Source organism: Oryctolagus cuniculus, chromosome 14 (genome assembly GCF_051225735.1).
Source record: "Oryctolagus cuniculus isolate XC-2025 breed Fujian yellow rabbit chromosome 14, ASM5122573v1, whole genome shotgun sequence".
Lineage (NCBI taxonomy): Eukaryota > Metazoa > Chordata > Mammalia > Lagomorpha > Leporidae > Oryctolagus > Oryctolagus cuniculus.
Genome location: NC_142880.1, coordinates 68,812,941 through 68,837,947, shown reverse-complemented (window position 1 = coordinate 68,837,947; position 25,007 = coordinate 68,812,941). Strand labels below are relative to the sequence as shown.

General features: G+C 40.2%; 1 protein-coding gene across 11 annotated transcripts in view; it reads left to right on the top strand.

Moving 5' to 3' along the window:
* Positions 1-19,632, top strand: part of PAIP1 (poly(A) binding protein interacting protein 1) — a 32,860-nt gene extending 13,228 nt beyond the window's left edge. For 8 of the 11 annotated variants that reach the window (XM_008262176.5, XM_089312770.1, XM_089312767.1 and 5 more), the window contains 7 exons: positions 2,420-2,531; positions 5,971-6,096; positions 7,867-7,973; positions 8,864-8,981; positions 9,688-9,742; positions 15,410-15,503; positions 19,268-19,632. In XM_008262176.5, coding sequence (XP_008260398.1) covers positions 2,420-2,531; positions 5,971-6,096; positions 7,867-7,973; positions 8,864-8,981; positions 9,688-9,742; positions 15,410-15,503; positions 19,268-19,361 — 706 coding nt within the window. In that variant the 3' untranslated portion in view covers positions 19,362-19,632. Of the gene's footprint in view, positions 1-2,419; positions 2,532-5,970; positions 6,097-7,866; positions 7,974-8,863; positions 8,982-9,687; positions 9,743-15,409; positions 15,523-19,267 lie in introns of all 11 variants that reach the window. The other 3 variants (XM_089312769.1, XM_089312766.1, XM_051853493.3) reach the window with 1 other exon arrangement.
* Positions 19,633-25,007: the final 5,375 nt, after the last annotated feature.

Genomic DNA, 25,007 nt, shown 5'->3' with positions numbered 1-25,007 from the left:
AACATAAATAACAACACATAATAGCTTCTGGAAAGATAGGACATGTGTATTTCTAGGAGGTAGAATCCCAGAAAAGCTACCATAACTGTGACCTGCTACTCACCCGGGCTCTGCCTTCTGGTTTCTTAGATATTTAAAATAGGGCTCACACCCTGTCCCAACCCTTGGAAATTGGGGTGTAATTGGATTGTAGTGGAGCCTGAGTATGCCTTTCTTAAGCTTTCTAAATGATGCTACTGTGTAGCCATGGTTGAGAATAACTCTTCCCATTCTCTTTGATTCTCTACCCCTGAGTGCTTCTATAGTACTTCATTGCTGTTAAGATATTAATGTGGAAAATTAGTGATATCATAACAAGTAGTAAACAGCAAAGCATAATTCTGCCTCATTTAAAAATGAGCACTGTAATACTTTCCTGATAAGGAAAAGAACAATGGAAGTTGCCTTTAAAGCACTTACCTCTGTTATAGTGGTATTATAGGTGACTTTGTTCTTTATTTTTCTGTTTTACACTTAAGTAAAAATTTTAGTTTTTTAGCTTAAGAACGTCTAGGGTCTTAGGTAATCAACCATGTATAGGGGTAGGGATTTATTTTGCAGGTATGTAATTACAGCCTCATACAATTTAATGGAAAGTATGTCAAAATTTTTGGAAAATGGGCTAAATGAGTTTATTCTGGTGCAAAAATATTGAAATCCATGTTTAGGTTTTCCATAATACAGTTCCACAAAGTTTTTGGTTTTTTAAGATTTATTTATTTAGAAAACTAGTTTACAGAGCGAGAGATTCAGAGCTTCATCCGCAGGTTCACTCCATAAATGGCCACAATGGCCAAAATCGGGAGCTTCATCAAGGTCACCTATGTGAGTGACAGGGGCCCAAACACGTGGGTCCATTTCCTTTTTGCAGGCCATTAACAGGGAGCTGGACAGAAGTGGAGTAGCTGAGACACAAACTGGCACCCACATGGAATGCCAGCATTGCAGGCAAAGGCTTTACCTGCCATGCCACAGCACCAGCCACTTCAACTTTTTGAAGACCACTGATACATGTGGATAAAATTAAACTTTGATTTTTCCATGCACTTTTTGAAGTTCCCTTGTAATCACAGGGTTTATGGAAGAAAAAAGATGGTTTCATACAAACTTTCAGTTCCAGCATTTTAACAGAAAGGAAAGCGGTCAACAACAGCTGAGACAACCGAATTGCTGTTAATTGCTCTTTTCCATTATTAACCACAGTGTTCTATAAATGTCTAGCCCTTTTTTTTTTCTGATGAGGTTTTAATATGTATGAGAAAGTAACAAATGTCTTACCACATCTGACTCAAACACAGTGGTGCTCAGTTAATAGAGTTTGTAACATTGGAGTTGGTCAGCAGGCACAAGAAGCTATCCAGGTTTATTGTTGGCTCATAAACAGACCTAAGGTAAATTCTTGGGCAAGTAGTTTTTTTTCTTAAACTTACAGACTGTTTGAAAGCCTTCCATTCTCCATAAGCTCTTTCTTTTGTCTTTAAAAGAAACTGTAGAACATCAGCTTTATAAAACAAATGAATTTCAAAGGGTTTTCTCACACTTTATCATTAAAAATAAGAAAGTATTAAAACCAAAGTTACAAACTCTTATAAATCCATCTTGGTAATAAAAGGTGGCACTGTAGTTCACTTATGAACATAGTAGGGGCCCACTATGATTAGTTTAGACATCTTGTATGAGCTGTGATTGTAAGCCCTGAGAAGAGGATTTGTATTATCTGTGTGAGGCAGTTGGGCCTAATCAGAAAATAAAAGGAGGGAAAATCAGTAGATATGTTCAGATGCCATTGGAACAGAGACCATATCAGTTGCTTTCTGTATCATGATTCCAGTTGGAGTTTTTCTTCACTAATACTTTCCTGATATGTATAATGGAAATTATAAAGATGGACTTTAAAAAGTATTCATTTTAAGCATAGAGGCCTTATATCTATATTTTTAAAGATTTTATAAAATTCTTACATATATCCTACATATTCTTACAAAGTTTTTATATTCAAAAAGGTAGAAAATCTTAGGGTAAAAGCACAGAGCTTTCTTCACAAAAAGCCTTTAAGACTCAATGTGAGACTTTTTTGTTTGACAGTATGCTGTGAACCTCAGGAAACTACTATTGCTTAAATATATTAAAAACTTGATCTGACAGTTTTATTTTCAACTATTCCTATCAGTTTCTTAAAACTGAGAGCCTTTAGTATGAAAAGTTAATGAAGATATCTCTTGGGTGGGAACACTTTGTCTTTACTATAGAGGGTCAGAGCATTAGAACATCATGCTTAACTACCTCTCTTGATGTGGACAGCTGAATCAACAAATGGTCATCTTTTTTGACTTCTTATTATAAAGCAATGTGATATTATAAAGATTTGTCTTTTTATTAGGTGTCGGACTGAATATGAAGTTAAAGATCAAGCTGCAAAAGGTGATGAAGTGACTCGAAAACGATTTCATGCGTTTGTACTCTTCCTGGGAGAACTTTACCTTAACCTGGAGGTAAGATTTTTTTTTTAAACTATTAAGAAAGCTTGAAAACATAAATTGATTGCACTAAGGAACTTTTGTTCACATTTTTCTACAACATTCCAAGTGAAATAAAAGGGGGAATGGGAAAGAAGATGGCTCGGCACCTACTCCTGATAGTGTTTGTACTTCAATCCAACTTCTGTAATATTTGCTTCTCCTCTTTGTCAGGATGTTGAGAAATAATTAGAGCTAGTCTGTCCTTTTAGGAAGCTATGGTTTACATACGAATTTAAACTTATGAGGTGTATTACTTCTTGTATGGAAATGTTAATACATTTAGTCTGAGTTTGAGCTGGTGGCTCAGAGCAGCTTATTGCTTTTAAATGAAGAGGCGAGAGTAGAAGTTTCTGGCTTTTCACCATAATTTCACCTAGAATCTTCTAAGATTTATTTTTTTGAAAGGAAGAGTTAGAGAGCTCCATCTACTGTTTCACTCCCCAAATGGCCACAACTACTGGGGCTAGGCCAGGCCAAAGACAGGAGCTTCATCCTTGTCTTCCTCATTGGTGGCAGAGTCCCAAGCACTTGGGCCATCTTCTGCTATTTTCTCAGGTGCATTAGCTGGATTGGAAATGTAACAGCTGGAACTTGAACCATGTGGGATGCTGGTGTGCAGGTGATGGCTCAACCTGCTGTAACACAATGCCAGCTCCTCTAGAATTATTTCGTTAAATCTTTTTGTTTCTATTTTTGGAATTGACAAGCAAAATTTCTTTTCAGTAAGGACATTTTACATCTAAAATCTACCCTTGGGGCCGGCGCTGTGGCACAGCAAGTTAAAGCCCTGGCCTACAGCTCCAACATCCCATATGGGTGCCAGTTTGAGTACCAGCTGCTCTACTTCTGATCCAGCTCTCTGCTGTGGCCTGGGAAACTGGCCCAAGTCATTGGGCCCCTGCACCTGTGTTGGAGACCCAAAAGAAGCTCCTGGCTTCAGATCAGCTCAGTTCTGGCCATTGCAATCATTTGGGGAGTGAACCAGTAGATGGAAGACCTCTCTCTCTGGCTCTACCTCTCTCTGTAACTGTCTTTCAAATAAGTAAGATAAATTCTTAAACTATCCTTTGGGGCCAGTGCTATGTCATAGCTGATTAAGTCATCTGCTACTCCAGCATCCTACGTGGTGCTGGTTCGAATCCCAACTGTTCCACTTCCCCTTCAACTCCCTGTTATTGCATCTGGGAATTCAGCTGATAATGGCCCAAGTGACTGGACACCTTTACCTCCATAGGAGACCCAATTGAAGGTTCTGGCTTTGACCATGCACAGACTGTTATTGCAGCTGTTTGGGGAGTGAACCATGGATGGAAGATAACTTTTTTGTATCTCTTTCTCTCTAACTCTGCCTTTCAAATAAATCTTTTTTAAAAAAAGTCTGGGGCCAGCATTGTGGCATAGTAGTTTAAGCCTCCGCCTGTGATGCCTGCATCCCATATGGGTGCCAATTCAAATCCCGGCTGCTTCACTTCTTGTCCAGCTCCTTGCTAATGAGCCTGGGAAAGCAGCAGAAGATGGCCCAAGTCCTTGGGCCCCTGTACCCACTTGGGAAACCTAGAAAAAGCTCTGGGCTCTTGGCTTCAGCCTGGCTGTTGTGGTTTTTTTTAGAGTGAAGCAGTGGATGGAAGGCCTCTGTCTCCCTCTCTGATTCTGTAACTTTGCCTTTCAAATAAAAAATTTGTTAAAAATTCTATGTAATTTTCAAGTATACAAAATATTGTTAAATATAACTAAAGTACACTAGATCTCTTGGACTTATTTTTCTAAATGAAATTTTGTGTGCTTTGACCAATCATCTCATTCTCCAGCTCCTAAGAATGGTTCTTATTTGTGTGTGTGTGTGTGTGTGTGTGTGTGACATTTTTATGGAGTCAGTAGCTAAATAGATTTAGGTGGTGTACCTGAGTATATGCTTCTTAGTAGGCAGTAAAACTGAGCATTAGTGTGTAATGGGTTGGTGGTACTTGACTATTTTTTTTAGTGAATTCCATATATATAAGTATACACACACACACACACATATATTAGTCTGCATTTCAAATGAAAATGAGTGACCTATCTGCTGGGTACAGTCTCCCAAATGCCCACAACAGCCAGAGCTGGGCCAAGCCAAAATTAAAAGTCCAGAATTCAGTCTGGGTCTCCCATGTAGAGGGTAGCAACCCAAGTGTTTGAGCCATCATCTGCTGCCTCCCAGGATGCACATTAGCAGGAAGCTGGATTGTAGTCTTAAACATTGATTTGAGAATTTACTTTCATAAACATCATAATATACATATCATGAGATGCATGAATCCATTGTCAAATGCACACATATTTTTCAGTATAATCTTTAAGTCAAAATAAGAGCACCAATTTTATATGTGCCTTTCACGAAGTCATTCTTTATATATAGATTGAGTCTTTCAAATCTTTTATATATATAAAAGGTAGAGATAGAGATAGATTGATCTTCTACCCACTGGTTCACTCCCCAGTTGTTGCATCACTTAAGGCTGGGCCAGGCCGAAGCCAGGAGCTAGGAACTTCATTCGGGTCTCCCATGCCAGGGCCCAAAGATGTGAGCTATCTTCCACTGCTTTCCCAGGTACATTAGCAGGGAGCTGGATCTGAAGTGGAGCAGCCAGGACTCGAACTGGCACCCATATGGGATGCCAGCTCTGTAGATGGAGGCCTACCTTTCTATGCTACAGCGCCAGCCCCTCTTGAAGAGTAAATTCTAAGAATGCTACTGATGATTTCCTATGTGGAAGTAATAAAGTTAGGCCTGTAGGAGTATAAACATAAGGTATTTCCTCCAACTCCCTGCTAATATGCCTGGGAAAGCAGCAAGTGCTTGGGCCCCTGCAACCCAGGTAGGAGACTTGAATGGAGTTCCTGGTTTGGCCTGGTCCAGCCCAGGCTGTTGTGTCCATATTGGGGTGGACCAGCAGATGGAAGATGTCTCTCCATCTCTGTCACTGTGCCTTTCAAATAATCTTTCAAGGAAAAGACAAAGCATAGTTCTTGCACCTAAAATTTCTCTAACATGAGAAATGATATATGGATACCACTTTAATGAAAAATAGGATATTTAAAATGCTAAGATAAATAGGATATTTAAAAGGTCAAAAAATGTGGCAGCTTAAACTGGAGAATGCTTTATGAGACAGTAACATGATGGGCTTAAATTTTCCTGACTATTATGTGTGGAAAAAATGGAAATGAAATTGTACTTGTAGCTTAATATTTTATATGTAATTAAGAAGTCTTATTAATAAAGTAATTCTAATTCTGTGAAGATTCCAGAGTATGTTGCCATGATTTTTCTATTGTTGAACTAAAACAGTTTCGTTTGCCAACACCTCTTAGCACTTAATTATCTCTATTATATTTTAATATCATTACTTGTAATTTTCTCTTGTTCCATAAGATCAAGGGAACAAATGGACAGGTTATGAGAGCAGATATTCTTCAGGTTGGTCTTCGCGAGTTGCTCAATGCCCTCTTTTCTAATCCTGTGGATGACAACTTAATTTGTGCTGTAAAATTACTGAAGGTATGCCTTTAAAGTATTTTATTTATTCTTTAGAAGAAAAGTATAGTATATAAATGAGCTCAAGATTTAAGTTTCTACTTTAAATATTGATGTTTTTTCTTCTATAACAAAATCATTATGCAAGGGTACTTCAAAAATAGTGGAAAAATTAAAAGATGAATTCATTTTGAAATCTTCGTAGTTTTCCATAATACACCTTTTCCTTGAACTTTTGAAATCCATGTATTAGATTTTCATGTTTTTTGGTACTGAAATAAATTTACCTTCTAATTCCATTTTCCACATCATTTTGAAGTGCCCTCATATGTTGCTCCCCCTCTTCGTGGAGGAACGACACAGGACCCTGCGTTGTTCTTTCATCTGCTCGGCCCTCCCCGGGTTTGCTGCTGGTTCTTCCCGGGTTGGCTACCGACCCTTCCACCTCCGTGGAAGGGCGGTTCCCCCTGCCACTTTCCCCACTTCCGCGGGGGAGTGGCACACCGCCGGCCGGCTCTCTCGGGGGCTGCACAGGTGTTCCTTCAGATAGATGTTCCCCTTAGATGTTCCTGGTGCATGTTGTCTCTCTCCTCCTTTATAGTCCTTTTCCATCAATCCCAACTCTGCTACCCACACGCCGAGTATGCTGCTCTCCTCCAATCAGGAGCAGGTCCTACAGTTTATTGGTTGAACTGGAGGCAGCTGTGTAGAAGCTGTTTCTCCCTTCTCAGTGCCATATTGTGGGAGAGCAGATGCATAGAATAAGTCTTAATTCCAGTAACTTAGTCTAGTCCGGGTTGCTCCCCACACTCATATACTTATTTAATGTAAAGAAGCAAAATTAAGAGTGAAAAATGGAATTCCTTTGTTTCATCTGTAAATTCCCTGGCGTTCCCTTCTTGTGTCTGTATGAATTCTATATAGAATATCTTTAGTTGTGACTTTATTTGCCAGCTGATAAAATCTTAGATCTTTCCATGGCACACAGATTACCCCTTTGTTGAATAACTTCATAGTATTCCATTGTATGTATGTATATATTGCTTATTCTTTCAGACGTTTAGGTTATTTTCCATCTAGCCCCTTCAACACTGCTAGTAATCTTTCATCCTGTCTTTATTTGTGCAGACATTTCTTTGGGTTAAATTCCAAAACAGATTTGATAGATCAGTAAGCTGTACACAGTTGACAGGAAACACTACGTTTCTTTCCAAATGCCAGACTAGAGTGTAGTCTACCAGTAGTTAGTAAGTACATATACACCTTGTTCTCCACATGCTTATGTGACAGATTTGATAAGTCTTAGTTTTTGTTTTGGCTTAGATGCTGAGTAAAATTTTGCATTTTCATCAGTGAATTTAAGCATATCTTCATGTTTATTAGCCATTTATTTGTGAATTACCTATTTATACCCTTAATTTTATTTTACATGTTGCTTATTTTTATATGTTCAATAAGATGTAATAACCAGTCTTAGTCATACATGGAATATGAGGGCCTTCAAAAAGTTTGAGCAAATGAAGCTAAAAGATTGTGGGCGTGTTCCATGAACTTTTGGAAGCTTCCATATGTAACACACAATGACATTTACAAGCCATGTTTAAAGGCCTGCTATAGTTTTTTTCAATTTCTCTGTCAAAAAAATTAGCATGGAGATCTCTGAATAGATGATAGAGAATAATTGGAAATATTTAACTTGCTAAATTCATTCTAAATGCTTGAACTGCTTCTAATATCTTTTTAGAATTTCTGTGCTGTATTGAATTCCTTATTTTACTGATGCCTTCATTTTAGTTGACGGGGTCAGTTTTGGAAGATGCCTGGAAGGAAAAAGGAAAGACTGATATGGAAGAAATTATTCAGAGAATTGAAAATGTTGTCCTAGATGCTAACTGCAGCAGGTAGGAAACAATGTAGACGCCCAGTAACTCTTTTTTTCCTTAGTTTGTTTTCGTTTTTCTTTTTATTTTTTATTGACAGAATTAGAGACAGAAAGGTCTTCCTTCTGTTGGTTCACTCCCCAATTGGCCGCCACGGCCAGCGCTGCGCCGATCCAAAGCCAGGAGCCAGGTGCTTTACCTGGTCTCCCACGTGGGTGCAGGCGCTCAAACACTTGGGCCATCCTCCACTGCCCTCCCAGGCCACAGAGAGCTGGACTGGAAGAGGAGCAGCCGGGGCTAGAACCTGGCGCCCGTATGGGATGCCAGTGCCGCAGGTGGAGGATTAACCAAGTGAGCCACGGCACCGACCTCTTTTTCTTTTAAAGATTTTTATTATTTGAAAGGCAGAGTTACAAAGAGGCAGGGAGGGAGAGAGATCTTTATCTGCTACACGACAACACTGGCCCTTAGTTTTTTTCCTAATCTGCTGAACTTCAGGATTGTAATTGCTGTTACAGATCTCTAATAGTTTCTTTAAAGGTGTAATATTTTTACCTATGCTTTTGGCTCAGTAGCCATTGTTCAATTTCATTTGGAATTTTTTCCTATGGAAAGATGAATTTAGTGAAAAATAAACTTCAAGTACTCAACAAATATTTGGGTAAAGAACTACCAGAAGTACTACAGAAGACAGAAATTAAAGGATAATCACTATCTTTTAAGGACCATGTAGTCAGTTATATGGAACACATTTCAAAGCTGGGTTTCGTTTTAAAGGTGAGTTTATATCATAATGTGCAGAAAAAGCATTAGTAGTACTGTTAAATTTAGGAAATAAAGTTTTAGACACCTGTGACACGCAAGCCTGATAACAGTGACTACACTTTAACTCGTGCAACTCTTGTCTGCAGAGATGTAAAGCAGATGCTCTTGAAGCTTGTAGAACTCCGGTCAAGCAACTGGGGTAGAGTCCACGCAACTTCTACATACAGAGAAGCAACACCTGAGAATGATCCGAACTACTTTATGGTATGTTTGTGTTCATATTTTAAGTTCTGCTTATTGTTTGGAATTCATTTAATTTCTAAAACAGAATTCATTCTCTTATTCTTATTTGACTCAGAGTCGCCTACCTGCCAGCAGATCAGGTAAATAGACATTTAGATTCTTCCAGTAAAAGAGAGGTAGACTAAAAGATCCTCCAGTGGCAAGGGAGTTTGATAGGGCCAGGACTTCAGTGAGCAAATGGATGCCAGGAAGCTGTTCTTCCAGAGATCTCCTAACTGGAGACCTGCGTCTCAGACTGACTTTTGCATGTTGTATTAAAGTAAAATGAAATAAAAACAGTTCCCAGTCCCAGTGATGCCCTGAATCTGCTGACATGACCCAAAGAAAAGCAGTTGTGGAGGAATGCTCCTATAACCTGGTCTTGGGAAAAATTAAGGGAAGTAGTGGGACAGAGGGAAACTACAGCTAAAAATTCCGCCATGACTATGATAGACAATAGATAGCAGGATTAGAATCATGAGAACTTGAGATAATAAAAGAAATATATGAAAGTGAAAGTGAAAATGGCTTCTAGGAAGTGGGTTCTTTTGCGGTTTTAGTTTGATTTGCTTTTGCTTGTTGCATTATCAGGAGCAGATGGGTCACATTAGCCATGTTTCATTCATTAATGTACTTTAAAAGAAATTCTAAAATGACTACATACTTTGATCACTCTGATTCATCCTAGAATGAACCAACATTTTATACATCTGATGGTGTTCCTTTCACTGCAGCTGATCCAGGTATGTCTTCTCAGTCCTGTTTTCCCTTAAGGTTTTGGTAAATAGTAAATTACAGAAAACCACATAGTCCCCACCACAGAATTGTCACTTTTTGACAAATTCATGTCATCTCAAATAAAGACTTGTCTTATGTAGGGTATTATTTATAAGGGATCATGTGAGCCATTTCATATGAAAATCTGACTCTATAATGTCTTGCTGCTGTACTTTAACAACAAAGGATTAGAAGAAACCCTCAATTAAATGCAGCCATTTTTATTTTTTAAAGACTCTTAAACTTTCAGGTTATTAGAATGGAGAAAGAAAAAAAAAAGGGGGGCCGGCACCATGGCTCACTTGGCTAATCCTCTGCCTGTGGCACCGGCCTGGTTGGGCACCGGGTACTAGTTTCGGTTGCTTTTCTTCCAGTCCAGCTCTCTGCTGTAGCCTGGGAAGGCAGTGGAGGATGGCCCAAGTGCTTGGGTCCTGCACCCACATGGGAGACCGGGAGGAAGTACCTGGCTCCTGGCTTCGGAGCAGCACAGCACCAACCATAACAGCCATTAGAGTGAACCAACGGAAGGAAGACCTTTCTGTCTCTCTCACTGTCTATAACTTTCTCTCTCACTGACTCTACCTGGCAAAAAAGAGAATGGAGAAGAAAGATGGTTCTAATTTCCCAATATGGATTAGTGCTTATAGGTACTCAGAATTACAGATTTCATTAATACTTGATGATTCAGAGTTAATTAAAATTTAAATCTGCATACTTTCTTTTCTGGAAAGACATTTTATACAAAGATTGTTTTTCATTGTGATAGGACTACAGGGTAAATGAGAAATTTTCCCCACTTGAATACAAATTATAACCAGCTTGTCAGAATTTTCCCATTTGTTTGGATAGCAGGCATTGTGACTCTCATATGTCTAGACAAAGGAGTTTCTTTAGGGTGAGAATAGAATTAAGTTACAGGCTGTGAACATCTTCACCTACACTAAATGTTGCTAAATTTTCTTAGACTTATTTGAAAGGCAGACGCAGAGAGAGAGAGAGGTCTTCAACCTGCTGGTTCACTCCCCAGGTGGCTTCAACGGCCAGAACTGCGCCAATCCAAAGTCAGGAGCTGGGAGCGTCTTCCAGGTCTCCCATGTGGGTGCAGGGTCCCAAGGACCTGGGCCATCTTCCACTGCTTTCCCAGGTCAGGCATAGAGAGCTGGACTGGAAGTGGAGCAGCCGGGTCTCGAACTGAAACCCATTTGGGATGCTGGCACTGCAGGTGGTGGCCTCACCCAGTATGCTACAGCGCCAGCCCCGCTAAATTGTTTTTGAATATGATTTTGCCATTTAGTATTCCCGGGAGTAGTATACGGAGTTCTTGCTGCTCATCTTTGGCAACAGTTTTTATTAAACTTAATGTTTGTCAGTGTGATGGTACAGAATTCTGTCTTGCTGCCATATTTCCCTGGCATATGATACTGCATTTCTTTTCCTGATATTGGTTGACCTTTTGATTTCTTCCTTTGAGAATTTTTTGTTTTATCCTCTTTGCCCATATTGCTGTTGGACCATTTGTCTATCTGTATTTGTAATTCTTAATACAGTTTTGAAAAAAGTGATCCTTAGTTGGCTGAGGGTTTCAGTTATATTTTTTACCTCCTCTTCCCATATTGTTTATAATGTCTTACCATATAGAAGCTTTATTTTAATGTAAATAAAATTTATCTATCTTATTTTGGCTTTCTGTGATTGAAAAAAATTTCCTGGGGCTGGTGCTGTGGTGTAGTGGGTAAAGCCACCGCCTGCAGTGCCAGCATCCCATATGGGCGGGCATTGGTTCAAGTCCCGGCTGCTGCACTTCCAATCCAGCTCTCATGGCCTGGGAAAGCAGTGGAGGAAGCTCCTGGCTCCTGGCTTTGGAGCGGCACAACTCTGGCCATTGTGGCCAGTTAGGGAGTGAACCAGCAGATGGAAGACCTCTCTTTTTTTCCTTCTCTCTCTGTATAACTCTTTCAAATAAATAACTCCTAAAAAATTCCTTAAAACTGTGAAATTCAGTTTTCTCCTAAAAATCTTACTCTGGTATTTTTTCAAAGTTAGCTCTTTAATCCATCTCTACTTTTTGTATGTAGGATGTAACAGAAACTAAATATTTTTTCCATAGACTACTATCTCAGCAACAAATAATGAAGTCCTCTTTCCTGTTAGTGATAAGAAGCTCCCTCTGTTGTGTACCATGTAACTCCTCTGTGTGTCTTACTACTATGCTTATTCACATAGCTCTCTCCTGCTAGTCTGTCTAAACACCAATACTATATTTTTAATTTTTCTTCCTTACTGTCATAATTGCAGCGTGGTAAGCCAGATTTTTCCCTTTTCACTAATTCTTCAAGTTACCTTGATTCATTCATTCATCTATGACTAATCTGCGTATCCTATTTCTAGTGACTATTTTATAGAAATTCTATTTAATTTTTCAAGCTGAATTTCATTTCTGCATTTTATTCAAATTATCTGGACCTTTCTAGATACATTTATCTCATTCTAAACTTTTGTTTCATATTTTTGTTTAACTCTCCTTTTATGGTTATCACAGAAAAGTATTCCCTTATATCAGGTTTTTATAAAATTGTAATCTCATCCTTAATGATCTTAAACTTTAAGTTTAAAATCATTTACAAATGAGAGAAAAATAACAAAAGCAGAACTGTTCAAAGAATACCAGTCTACTCTTTACACAGATGTAACTAGTAGTTTGCTCACTTTGCTTTTTGTGCTCTCTGCACACCATGTGTAGCATTTGAAGATAAGTTAAATAAGTTAGATAAATGATGGCCTTGTATAAATGCTTCAATGTGTTAACTGTCTTTTTGTCTTCATGAAAACTTTCCCTGTGGCTTGCATTATAGGACCTTGAATCCACAATAGTTGTAGATCTGCTTCTGCAAGGAGCCACAGGGATACCATTGACTTTGACAGGTTTTTATTTTCTTGTCATAGGGATTTTTTATGTGAACAGTAGATATTTGCGGTACCAGGCCCATTGATACAAATTCCCTGGGGATTCAACTTCTCCAGAGTGCTCTATCCTCACCATAAACCTAGACAGAGGCAGCCAAGCTTCCTTGCCATCTCTTTGCCGCTTCAGGTGACTTCTGTTTTGTTAATGGCTGTCCTTTTTCTTAAGGTAACAGCCCTTGAAGGGTTGCGAATTTGCAAGGTGAGATGGGTATGGAACATAGATTCCATCTTTCTGAACCCAAGATCTTGGTTTCTGACCTTTTGTGGGTTTCAAAATCTGGGGACCTTTTTTATTCTGAGACCAGCACCATCTGTCAGCCTACTAGCTGCAAGAGCTGCAGTAGTTACAGATGGCTTTCAGTTCCTATTTCTTTTGTCATCTGGTGACTTTACTTCAATTTTAACTCATCCATACCTGAAAAAGAATGTTATATACCACAGGTGTTTCTTGCAGAGATTCTTATGGTTAAAATAGTTTCTAAGTTGCCAAAATTGGATGTTGAAATATCAAATGTAGTTATTTGCTATCAGAATTTGAGGTAGCTTCTATTCCTAAGACACTAATCTTCCTTTTTTTAATATTTTTTATTTGAAAGAAAGAGGCAGAGAGAGAGGTCTTCCATCCAATGGTTCACTCACCAGTTGGCCGCAATGGCCGGAGCTGTGCCAATCCGGAGCCAGGAGCTTCTTCCGGGTTTCCCATGTGGGTGCAGGGGCCCAAGGACTTGGGCCATCTTCTGCTTGCCAGGCCATAGCAGAGAGCTGGATTGGAAGTAGAGCAGCCGGGTCTTGAACCAGCACCCATATGGGATGCCGGCGCCTCAGGCCAGGGCGTTAACCCACTGCTCCACAGCGCTGGACCCTCTAAGACACTAATCTTAAAAGGTACCCAGTAAGTCTGCCTAAGACAGTTAGCAGAGTTGTATCACCTGAATTGCCTTGGAAGATCTAACCAAGGGAAGGTTGACAGAGCTGAAACATTTACCAGGTAGCTGCCTTCCTGCTATCTCTTAGGGAAGGAAAAAAAGGAAAAGCCTCTGTGTTAAAACCTTTGCCAGCTAAACCTCACTTGACTGAGAAACATGGACCAGTTGCTGTTACCTGCTAGCCAGATAGCTTACTTTACCATCTTGTGGAATGCTAATGGAGAGCTGACAGCCAGGAGTATTGGATTAAAGTCCTTTCTAGAAGGAAAAAACGGCACTAAAGAATGAAAGCAGTATACACACCAGTTGTGAAATAAAATCTGGTATGTTATAGTGGCTCTCATTTCCAACTTAGAGGAGTATTTTATATAATTACCTTAAGGTTTCTTCTAAACCTTTTGTAGGGGGTGCAAAAGCAAACCACTTAGAATATAAGTTTTTGTTTTGTTTTTGTTTTAAGATTTATTTTATTTGAAAGGCAGAGTTGGGTGGGGGAGGAAGAGGAGGATCCTCCATCCATTGGTTCACTCCCCAAATTGCTGCAACACCTGGGGCTGTGCCAGGCCAAAGCCAGGAGCCAAGAGCTTCCTCTGGATTTCTCAACCCGGTGCAGGGGCCCACAATTGGCATCTTCCAATGCTTTCCTAGGCACAGGAGCTGGATCGGAAGTGGAACAGCCAGGTTTTATAAGATTTCATTTATTTGAGAGGTAGAATTACAGACAGAAAACCTTTCTGTCTCTCCCTCTATCTGCTGGTTCACTCCCCAAATGGCCACAACGATTAGAGCTGTTCCAAAGCCAGGAGCTTCTTCTGGGACTCCCACATGTGTACAAGGGCCCAAGCACTTGGGTCCTCTTCCACTGCTTTCCCAGGACACAAACAGAGCGGGATTGAAAGAGGAACAGCCAGGACATGAACCAGTGCCCATGTGGGATGCTGGCACCACAGGCAGAGGCTCAGCCTATTACTCCACAGCACCAGCCCTACTTCTGCTGTTTAAACATTGGATCTACTTACATGAAAAGTCATAGTATTAAAGGGGCTGGTGCTGTGGCGAAGCGGGTAAAGCTGCCATCTGTGGTGCCGGCATCCCATATAGGAGCTGGTTCGTGTCCTGGCTGCTCCACTTCCCATCCAGCTTTCTGCTATGGCATGGGAGAGCAGTAGAAGATGGCCCAAGTCCTTGGGCCCCTACACTCACGTGGGAGACCAGGAAGAAGCTCCTGGCTTTGGATCAGTGCAGCTCCAGCTGTTGCGGCCATCTGGGGAGTGAATAAGTGGATGGAGGACCTCCCTCGCGCTCTGCCTCTCCCTCGCGCTCTGCCTCTCCCTCGCGCTCTGCCTCTCCCTCGCGCTCTGCCTCTCCCTCGCGCTCTGCCTCTCCCTCGCGCTCTGCCTCTCCCTCGCGCTCTGCCTCTCCCTCGCGCTCTGCCTCTCCCTCGCGCTCTGCCTCTCCCTCGCGCTCTGCCTCTCCCTCGCGCTCTGCCTCTCCCTCGCGCTCTGCCTCTCCCTCGCGCTCTGCCTCTCCCTCGCGCTCTGCCTCTCCCTCGCGCTCTGCCTCTCCCTCGCGCTCTGCCTCTCCCTCGCGCTCTGCCTCTCCCTCGCGCTCTGCCTCTCCCTCGCGCTCTGCCTCTCCCTTTCAAATCTTTAAAAAGTCATAGTATTAAAAAGGATTTTTAGGGGGAACTGGTTATTTCATATTTTTCTCCTTAGCATTTAGTTTTTATCTAATGTCTTATAGATTACCAAGAGAAATATCAAGAATTACTTGAAAGAGAAGATTTTTTCCCAGATTATGAAGAAAATGGAACAGATTTATCCGGGGCTGGTGATCCGTAAGTTCTCTTTTGAAAGGTTACTAAATTTTATGAAATTTCTATAACCAATTTGTAGATGGAGATTAAGCTAGAAAAGATGAAAGAATGGCATTTGGATTTAGAAGTGTTACAGTATTTATTTTCGATTATCTTAATATACAGAAGATCAGCTTAGTATACATTAAGTAAGGATTTCAACAGTTTGCTCCCACACAGAAACATAAAGTGAAAAATAATAGATGATTTTTTTTAATGATGATGAAATCAGATCAGACCTATTGTCATGTTTAATCCCAGTGAGAGTCAAGTTGGGAGTTGATAGTTTCTTTTCTTTTCTTTTTTTTTTTTTTTTTTTTTTTTTTTTTTACAGAGGATCAGTTTAGTATGCATAAAATGAATCTTGATGTGAATGGAAGGGGAGAGGGAGTGGGAAAGGGGAGGGTTGTGGGTAGGAGGGACGGTATGGGGGGGAAGCCATAGTAATCCATTATTCGTACTTTGGAAACGTATATTCATTAAATAAAAGTAAAAAAAAAAAAAAAAAAAAAAAAAAGAGCCTAGGGTGATTACTGAGGCCATAAACAAGAGTGTCAATTTAAGTCAACAACAGGAGTCACTGTGCACTTACTCCTCATGTAGGATCTTTGTCCTTAGTGTGCTGTACATTGAGATTTAATGCTATAACTAGTACTCAAACAGTATTTTTCACTTTATGTTTCTGTGTGGGAGCAAACTGTTGAAATCTTTACTTAATGTATGCTAAACTGATCTTCTGTATATAAAGAGAATTGAAAATGAATCTTGATGTGAATGGAAGGGGAGAGGGAGTGGATAAGGGGAGGGTTGCGGGTGGGAGGGATGTTATGGAGGGGAAGCCATTGTAATCCATAAGCTGTACTTTGGAAATTTATATTCATTAAATAAAAGTTTGAAAGAAAAAAAAAAAAAGAGGCAAGCTGAGACTAATAAACAGCTTAAATATTTAAAAAAAAAAAAAAAAAAAAAAAAAAAAGTGTTACAGTATTTAAACATTACTGTTTAACAATTTGCCAAAAACTTTTATTATATAAACTCAATCTAAAAATCTATGTCAAGAAAAAACTATTGGAATCTTTTTTAAATTGTACCTAAACAAATTTTGCTTAAGTATTCTAAACTTTTACTATTTACATCTAGACTTTAATAAGCTCTAATACTTTAAGATTTGGGGCATCTTCTGTGCCTTTTGATCCATTTATAAACCAGAAATAGTAGTATTTGTCACTGAGTTTTCTAAAGAGCAAACAGACTACATTAAATACTTGACAGCCTTCTGGCACATACTAAAAGGCTCAAATCTTAGCTGTTAAAGGGTTAAAAGTCAAAAGAACACATTATAAAAACGGATCAATAGGAAGATGTAAGTTATAGCCCTGAAATGCATCTTAGTTTCTCCACCTGCCACTCTTTGTAATTGAAGACAGTTTTATTGTATTGCTTACCATCAGATTGCATTACACTTTGTTATAGAAGGACCAGTAACTTGTGAGGTTTAATTCTAGCTCTGTTAACACTTGCATGTATTTAGATAAGCTACTTAGGTTCGTTCTTAAATAGGAGGTGCGGGGGAACATTAAAGATTTGTTTGGGGCCGGCTCTGTGGTGCCAGCATCCCGTGTGAGCGCCGAGTCCTAGTCCCGATTGCACAGCTTTCTGCTGTGGCCTGGGAAGGCAGTGGAGGATGGCCCAAGTGCTTGGGCACCTGCACCTGCGTGGGAGACCAGAAAGAAGCACCTGGCTCCTGGCTTTGGATTGGCGAAGTTCCGGCCATAGTGGCCATTTGGGGGGTGAACCAATGGAAGGAAGATCTCTCTCTCACTGTCTAACTCCTATTTGTAAAAAAAAAAAGTTTGTTTGAAAGAGTTATACAGAGAGAGAGGGAGGGAGACCTTCCATCTGCTGAGTCACTCCCCAGTTGGCCATAACGGCCGGAGCTGTGCCAGTCCAAAGCCAGGAGTTGCTTCTGGGTCTCCCACCCAGGTGCAGGGGCCCAGGGACTTGGGCCATCCTCTACTGCTTTCCCAGACCATAGCAGGGAGCTAAATCAGAAGTGGTGCAGGAGCAGCTTTATCCGCTACGCCACAGCACTAGCCGCCCCCCCCTTTTTTTTTTTTTTTTTAAGATTTATTTATTTGAAAGGCAGAGTTAGAGAGGTCTTCCATCCACTAGTTCAATTCCCAGATAGCCTCAATGGCTGGGGCTGGGCCAGGCTGAAACCAGGAGCTTCATCTGGGTCTCCCTTATGGATGCAGGGACCCAGGCACTTGCACTGTCTTCCACTGCTGTCCCAGGTGCATTAACTTTGGAACTGGCGCCCATATGGGATGGCTGGTGCTGCAGGTGCAGGCTTAACCTATGCCACAGCACCAGCCTCTGTATACTAATTTAATAGAACATAAAGAGATAAGGACCCAGGCAGACTAGGAAGCTTCAGTTCTTCCGGATGTAACACTAGAGGTTAAAGTTGTTTTTGGCATTTTGAGTGTATCTTAAAGTTTAGTACAGTAAGCATCATCGTGTTTTCTTGCCCTAATGAGCTCGTGGTGGTTTCAACACATAGCTTAATAGTAATCTTTTTTTAGATGGCTATGAGAATTCAGTCAGAATGTATTAAAAATTTAATTGGCATTTAATTTTTCTCCCGTATTTAACTACCCCAAGTGTCGGAAAAAGTCTAGACTAATTATTTCAGAAGTAGATTCATTAAGAAAGTCTGATTTAAGAAAATTGGGAATCCGGGCTAAATTGAATAACCTAGCACAGAAATCATAACAGAGATAATACTTCCTGATGTTAGATATAACCATAGGAAGAATAATTCCTAATATTAAGTAGACATAAAATACCAGTGCATCACCAGAGGTGAAATCATGGTCTAAGTAGTGTAATTGCTTATTGATCTATATATTTATATTAACATCAATTGAGAACCCCCAAGTTTATATAAGGAAGCCTCAGAGTATGTTGAAAGTGGAATTAAGAGGTTGGCCATATGGCATAGAAGGTTAATCTCTACCTGCAACGTCAGCATCCCACATGGGTGCCGTTCCAAGACCCTTCTGCTCCATTTCTGATCTAGCTCCCTGCTAATGTGCCCGAGAAAGCAGTGGAGGATGTCCCAACTGCTTGGACCCCTGCACATACATGAGAGACCCAGAAGTTCCTGTCTCCTGGCTTCCACCTAGCCTGCATTGCAGCCATCTGGGGAGTGAACCCAGCAGATGGAAAATTTCTCCTTTCTCTTTGTCCTTCTCTGTTTCTGCCTTTCAAATAATAACTTTTTAAAGTAGAATCAAAGTTTATTTTGGCACAGAAATTGTGAAATCCATGAAAAGTTTTTTACATCATAGACATTTCTTCACTAACTTTCTGAAGAATCTCGTAGGATTTCAAAGGTTTTTGCACCAAGATGAATTTACTGTTAAACTTTTTAAATTTCCCTAGTATGTCTAGTGTTTTAACTTTTAGGTTAACATGTTTACAGGTATAGCAGAATCTTAACTCTAGATACAAGGGACATGGAGTCAGTATAAAATTTGACTTGTTGAAAAAAAAAATTTGACTTGTTGAATTACACATTGGATTGAGGACTTCATTTACATAATTCTAAAGTTAAGATGTATTCTAGTATAATTTGGTCTAGGAAAGTTACATTACATGGATTTTTTTGTTTCATGGCTTAGCATCTTAGACATTTCCTGAATTGAAGCATTAAACTTATGACACATTTGTTTCCTTTACAGATACTTGGATGATATTGATGATGAGATGGACCCAGAGATAGAAGAAGCTTATGAAAAGTTTTGTTTGGAATCAGAGCGTAAGAGAAAGCAATAAAGTTAAATTTCAGCGTATCAGTTTTATAAAACAGTTTAGGTATGGTGATTTAGCAGAACACAGGAAACCAAGAAGATTTGTCACTCTTATACCAAATTAAGGATGTTGAGTTACGTTACTAATGTATGCAACTTTAATTTTGTTTAACACTATCTGCCAAAATAAACTTTATTCCCTATAACTTAAAATGTGTATATATATAAAATAGATTATTATGTACAGTTAATTCTACTGTTTTGGCTGCAATAAAATCGATTTTGAAATAAATAAATGTTGAAAGTAAATTTTGCTAGCTGATAAGACACCTTAAATCCTACTTTTTCTTGAGGGGAAAAAGTCTTAGCCTTGGAAATACATACTGCAAAAATGTAGCATTTTTTTTATACAGGTATTATAGCTTACTTTAGTTTAGTATATCAGTGAATTGAGTTCCCAGTATGAACCAGGATCATGAAAATCTTTAGCATTAAAGTCTTAGAGAATATCATTGACAACTGATTGACAATGTAAATGCTGTTGGATACCAAGGGCTTTCAAAATGTCATTTAAAAAAAAAAATAGAAAAGTTTAGAGAACTCCTAGCTCAACAATCAAGACTCTTCACTGAAGATTTATTTCAGTTCCAGAATTGTCTTTTTTTTTCCCCCTAAGTTCATTACCCTAAGGCCTAGAACATTATTCTGCTTTATCTCTGTGGCTTTCTCACTTTCATTTTGTAGCATGGGTTGCATAGACTTTTTTACTAGGGAATTATGAGATTTGTCATTCAAGTTTTCATCTGCTTTATAATTGATACACACTGAAGATCAATTTTCTAATACATTTTACTATAATGTGGTACCACCTCAGCCCTATTTGTTTACCTAATGTCAAATCTTTTTCCGACTAACTAAAATTTATGTACAAAAGATTGCTTGTAAATATGCATGTAAATAGTTCTATTAATAACCCACTGTTTTACATTTGGTACATCTATGTCTGTTAATACAGTTAGCTTTCTCACTTTTCTGCTTGTTTGTTCAGTCTGAATTAAAATTAGACTTTGAAATAAAACTTAAATAGTTTTGTTTCCTCTAAATTTTTGAGGTGGCATTCTGGTATTTTAAACCTACTGAACTTGTTTATGACAAAGTTTACTTAAAGGTTTGAAATTAGACTATACTAGGGTAGAAGATAGCTTATTTGATGTTTGTTGAATAAGAATTCAATTCAATGACAAGTCTACCTGGAAAAACTACCAAATATAAAACTTAAATTCTTTATTAAGGGGAATGGTGATATTGGAGTTTTATAAAGTTGAATGCTGTTACTTTTTTTTTTTTCCAAAATGGCTGATTCGGCGTGGTGGCCATTACCGTTATCTGCAATTTTCTGATGATACTGCATATTATAAATTTGAGGAGTGGTAGTACATTAAACCAGGGACCAAGGAATGCTCACTGTATATATTAAACTTCTAGCAGTTTCTGTATGAATGACCATCCTGTATTTGTTCGCTAGCTCAACTATTGCTATATTCACAGTACCCATGAAGAGGATCAACATATGTTCCAGATACTGCTGCTGCTTAAGACACTAAGTTTGGGTAGTTTTTAAAGCAACAAACATTTTGTCAATTTCATGGATTCGGTGGTTCAGGAATTTGTACAGGACACAATGAGGATGACTTTCCTTTATTACATAACGTCTGAGGTTTTGCATGGGAAAACTAAGGGCTGAGGGTAGGTCAAGCAGCTGGAAGATATCTGGTCATTGAGAATCATCTCACATGGCTGGAAACTAAACTGAGATGAGTTGAAGTTAGGACCAGACAAGAGCTGTTGACCACAACCATCCACACTGTGCTTGTCCATGTAGTTTGTACTTTTCACATCATTGGCTTGATTCTAAGATGGGCTTAACAAAAGACCCAGAAAGAAGCTGCAGTGTTACAATAGAACCTTCTCGGGGTTTTAATAATTTGATTAAAACAAAATCGGATAAGATGCTATAAGGGAATGTGTGGATGTGTCTTGAAATTGCAACAGCGCATAATGAATATGCCCTGTGCCACAATTTTTAGCCTTTAGGACTGCCATGTCTTCAACAGAAACATAAGTCTTCTCTAGAGATTATTAGTACAGATCTCCAGTGAACAAGGACGCACAGGTGCCAGGAAAGGTCAGACATGTGTTCTGGCAGGAAAACAAAAATACTGATTTTAACCTGGCAGTCCTGTCATCAGCTCAGAGCTTCTGCCTTGATGTTAATTCCCTCCAAACACATCTGATCCGGAGCCTGCTGGATTTGTTGTAGTGAGGGAGAAAACATACACCTTGGGCAAACTAAGATGTATCCCTGAGAGGATGTTAGAACGTGTTTAAGGATTTGGGCTTCTGGTGGATAATTTGGGGGATGGTCTAAGACACTGGAAGTTCACTCTAGGCTGCTTATCAGAAAACAAAGGTAATTCTATAAGGTATTCAAGGCAGTCTTTTGTGGAGGGAGGGCAGATGAATATGGGTTGAATTTACTCTTGTTTTTTAATTTTAAATCACACTTGTAAGAGGGAAATGTTTGACAAAGTAAAAACTTGTCCAGGACTGAAATTTGGCTCAAACTGGAAAAGAAAAAGGCTGTTCTACCATTAATCTGCTGGGAGGACAGGCAGAACTAGCTGCGAAGTTAGCAGGAAACATTCTCCCAAGGGCCTGCAGCAGCTATAAAATACCATCAGTACCCCCACCTCGTGTGACAGCCAATGTTCAACCAGTGATGTCCCCACACCTACATGTGTTACTGGAGATACCCAAATTGCTCAGCTGTCCTTAATGCATTGCGGTACTAAATCCAGTTCTCATCCTGCTGCAGAAACAGCATGTGACCCAGAGCTGGTCTCCTCACTTCATAGCTTTCTCAGAATCCTTCAGCAGGAACTCAAACCTTACCAAAGATGGCACCCTCCTCCCTCTTGTGTGTGCCCTCTTGGGTTCCCCTGTTGTGAGCTCTCTCCTAAATCGGTATGTGATTTCGTCAGATCACAGGTGTGAACCTGGTGGTCTTTGGTTGACTAGACTTTAGCAGATATAAATAATTGAACCTCATGTGCTGCTACCCTATTGTGTCAGCTGGCAAACACCAACCCTGGCTCAACCTAACCCTGCTTCTGCATTGTACCACTGTAACTTCATGGTCACCTTTAATTAGGCCAACAGCACAGCCAACAATTGTACTGTTTCTTCAATCACTTTAAACATTTTCAAACTCCACAGTGTTCCTTCATCCTGTAATTGATTTTTTGCCACGCAGGAAAAAAACTACAGGACAAATGTATACAAGTCCCATCTATTTTCCCGTATAGAAAGTATCCTTCCTGTTAAAAAGCCAGGTGTTTTGTTTTTGTTTTGCGAGGCAGAGTTAGAGAAAGGTCTTCCCTCCGTTGGTTCACTTCCCAAATGGCTGCCGCGGCCGGTGCTGCAATGATCGGAAGCCAGGAGCCGAGTGCTTCCTCCTGGTCTCCCATGCGTGTGCAGGGGCCCAAGCACTTGGGCCATCCTCCACTGCCTTCCAGGACCACAGCAGAGAGCTGGACTGGAAGAGGGGCAACTGAGACTAAAACCCGGCGCCCATATGGGATTCCCTGAAGGCGGAGGGTTAACCTAGTGAGCCACGGCGCCGGCCTCAAAGAGGCCAGTTTTTCAACATGTGCTGGAATCTTATCCTCATTCATGACTTGTGCTTGGTCAGTGGATAGATTTAATCTCTATTGGCTCTTCGTGTGAGCTTTGAAAATGTCATTCCTCTCGTCAAGAGAAATCACCTTGATCCTTCACTCCAGCTACAGTCCTATCTCTGCTTCTTGGAATGCTCGTGTTGCCTCCCTCACCACTCGCCCCTACCATTTCCTTCCTTCTTCCCCCTTCAAATCCACTATGGCTTCTGCCCCACTGTATGCAATGGCCCTTACTAAATTCTCCAGTGACCTGTATGTCGCTAAATTCAATAGACACTTCATATTTTTTTAGCTTGGCGCCCCTGGCAATATATGACAGCAAGATTGAAAACCTCAAGGCTTCCAGGACACAATAACTATTTCCTTAGGCTGTTCCTCCTCGATGCTTTTGGGCTGTTTTTGTTTGTCGCTCCCCCTCTTCGCGGAGGAACGACACTAAACCCTGCCTAGGCTTCATATCCAAGTCACGGCACCATTATGTCGCTCCCCCTCTTCGTGGAGGAACGACACAGGACCCTGCGCTGTTCTTTCATCTGCTCGGCCCTCCCCGGGTTTGCTGCTGGTTCTTCCCAGGTTGGCTACCGTCCCTTCCACCTCCGTGGAAGGGCGGTTCCCCCTGCCACTTTCCCCACTTCCGCGGGGGAGCGGCACACTGCCAGCCGGCTCTCTCGGGGGCTGCACAGGTGTTCCTTCAGATAGATGTTCCCCTTAGATGTTCCTGGTGCATGTTGTCTCTCTCCTCCTTTATAGTCCTCTTCCACCAATCCCAACTCTGCTACCCACACGCTGAGTACGCTGCTCTCCTCCAATCAGGAGCAGATCCTACAGTTTATTGGTTGAACTGGAGGCAGCTGTGTAGAAGCTGTTTCTCCCTTCTCAGCGCCATATTGTGGGAGAGCAGATGCATAGAAGAAGTCTTAATTCCAGTAACAGTCTAGTCCGAGTTGCTCCCCACATTTGTTTTGTTTTGTTTTGTTTTTAGCTTCTAAGTATCGATTCTTCAAAGTTTAGTCATAAAGATGTCACTATTCCTATGTCACAGTATTATTGGACTATTTAATTTTCTCCTGTGACTTTAGTTCGGTGCTATCAGCCAATGACTTCCAGGATTGTTCGATGGCATAACCACCTACTCACTTGCTCCAACAAGAAACCCTAAAAGTGTTTTTGCTGCCTCTGTCTAAAGCCCCATATTCATTCATCACCAAGAATAGTCACTCTCCTAAGTTTTTACTTGAGCTGTGTTTTTCTAGCCTTACTGCCCAGGTACTGAATTCTAACTGCCATTATCTCCTATTGCTTTTTCCACATCTGCTCTTGCATCCCATAGTACCTTCCTCACCCAGCAGTTCCAAGAAATCTTTCTAAAATACAAAATAGTGTCACAAAACTACTCTGCAGTAAAATTTCTATATAGGAGTTTCTCAGTCAATGGAGGGGAATAAGGAAGGAATGGGAACAAGGAAGGAATGGGATAGGATCTGTGCTGGCAGTGTATAATACAAACTTTCACATCGATGAAGATATGGCTGTCTAAGGAGACTATTGGCCTTCATAAAAGATTGAGATAAACTTTCAAATTAAGGAGTTTTCTAATCTATCTCAATGTTCCCACTTTTGCTTGAAGTCTCAGTGCTAAATAATTACACCTCAATAAAAGTGTTACAAAAAAAAACAACTTGGCCTAAGATAGGAAACTCTCCTTTTTGAAATTTGGTATCAGAAAATGTTTTAAAGTCTGTAAGTCATAAATCCATAATATAAAGTGGGAGTACCCATTGCAGGCTTCTTTGTCCTCAAACTTAAGGGTATTCTTCCAGCCAATTTAAGGGGAAACATCTTTCCCTTGGGCCTAGAGCCTGGGGTTTTAACCTCTCCTTGAAATACTTTCCCCTTCCTACCTGATTAACACCTACTTAAACTTCAGATTTCTT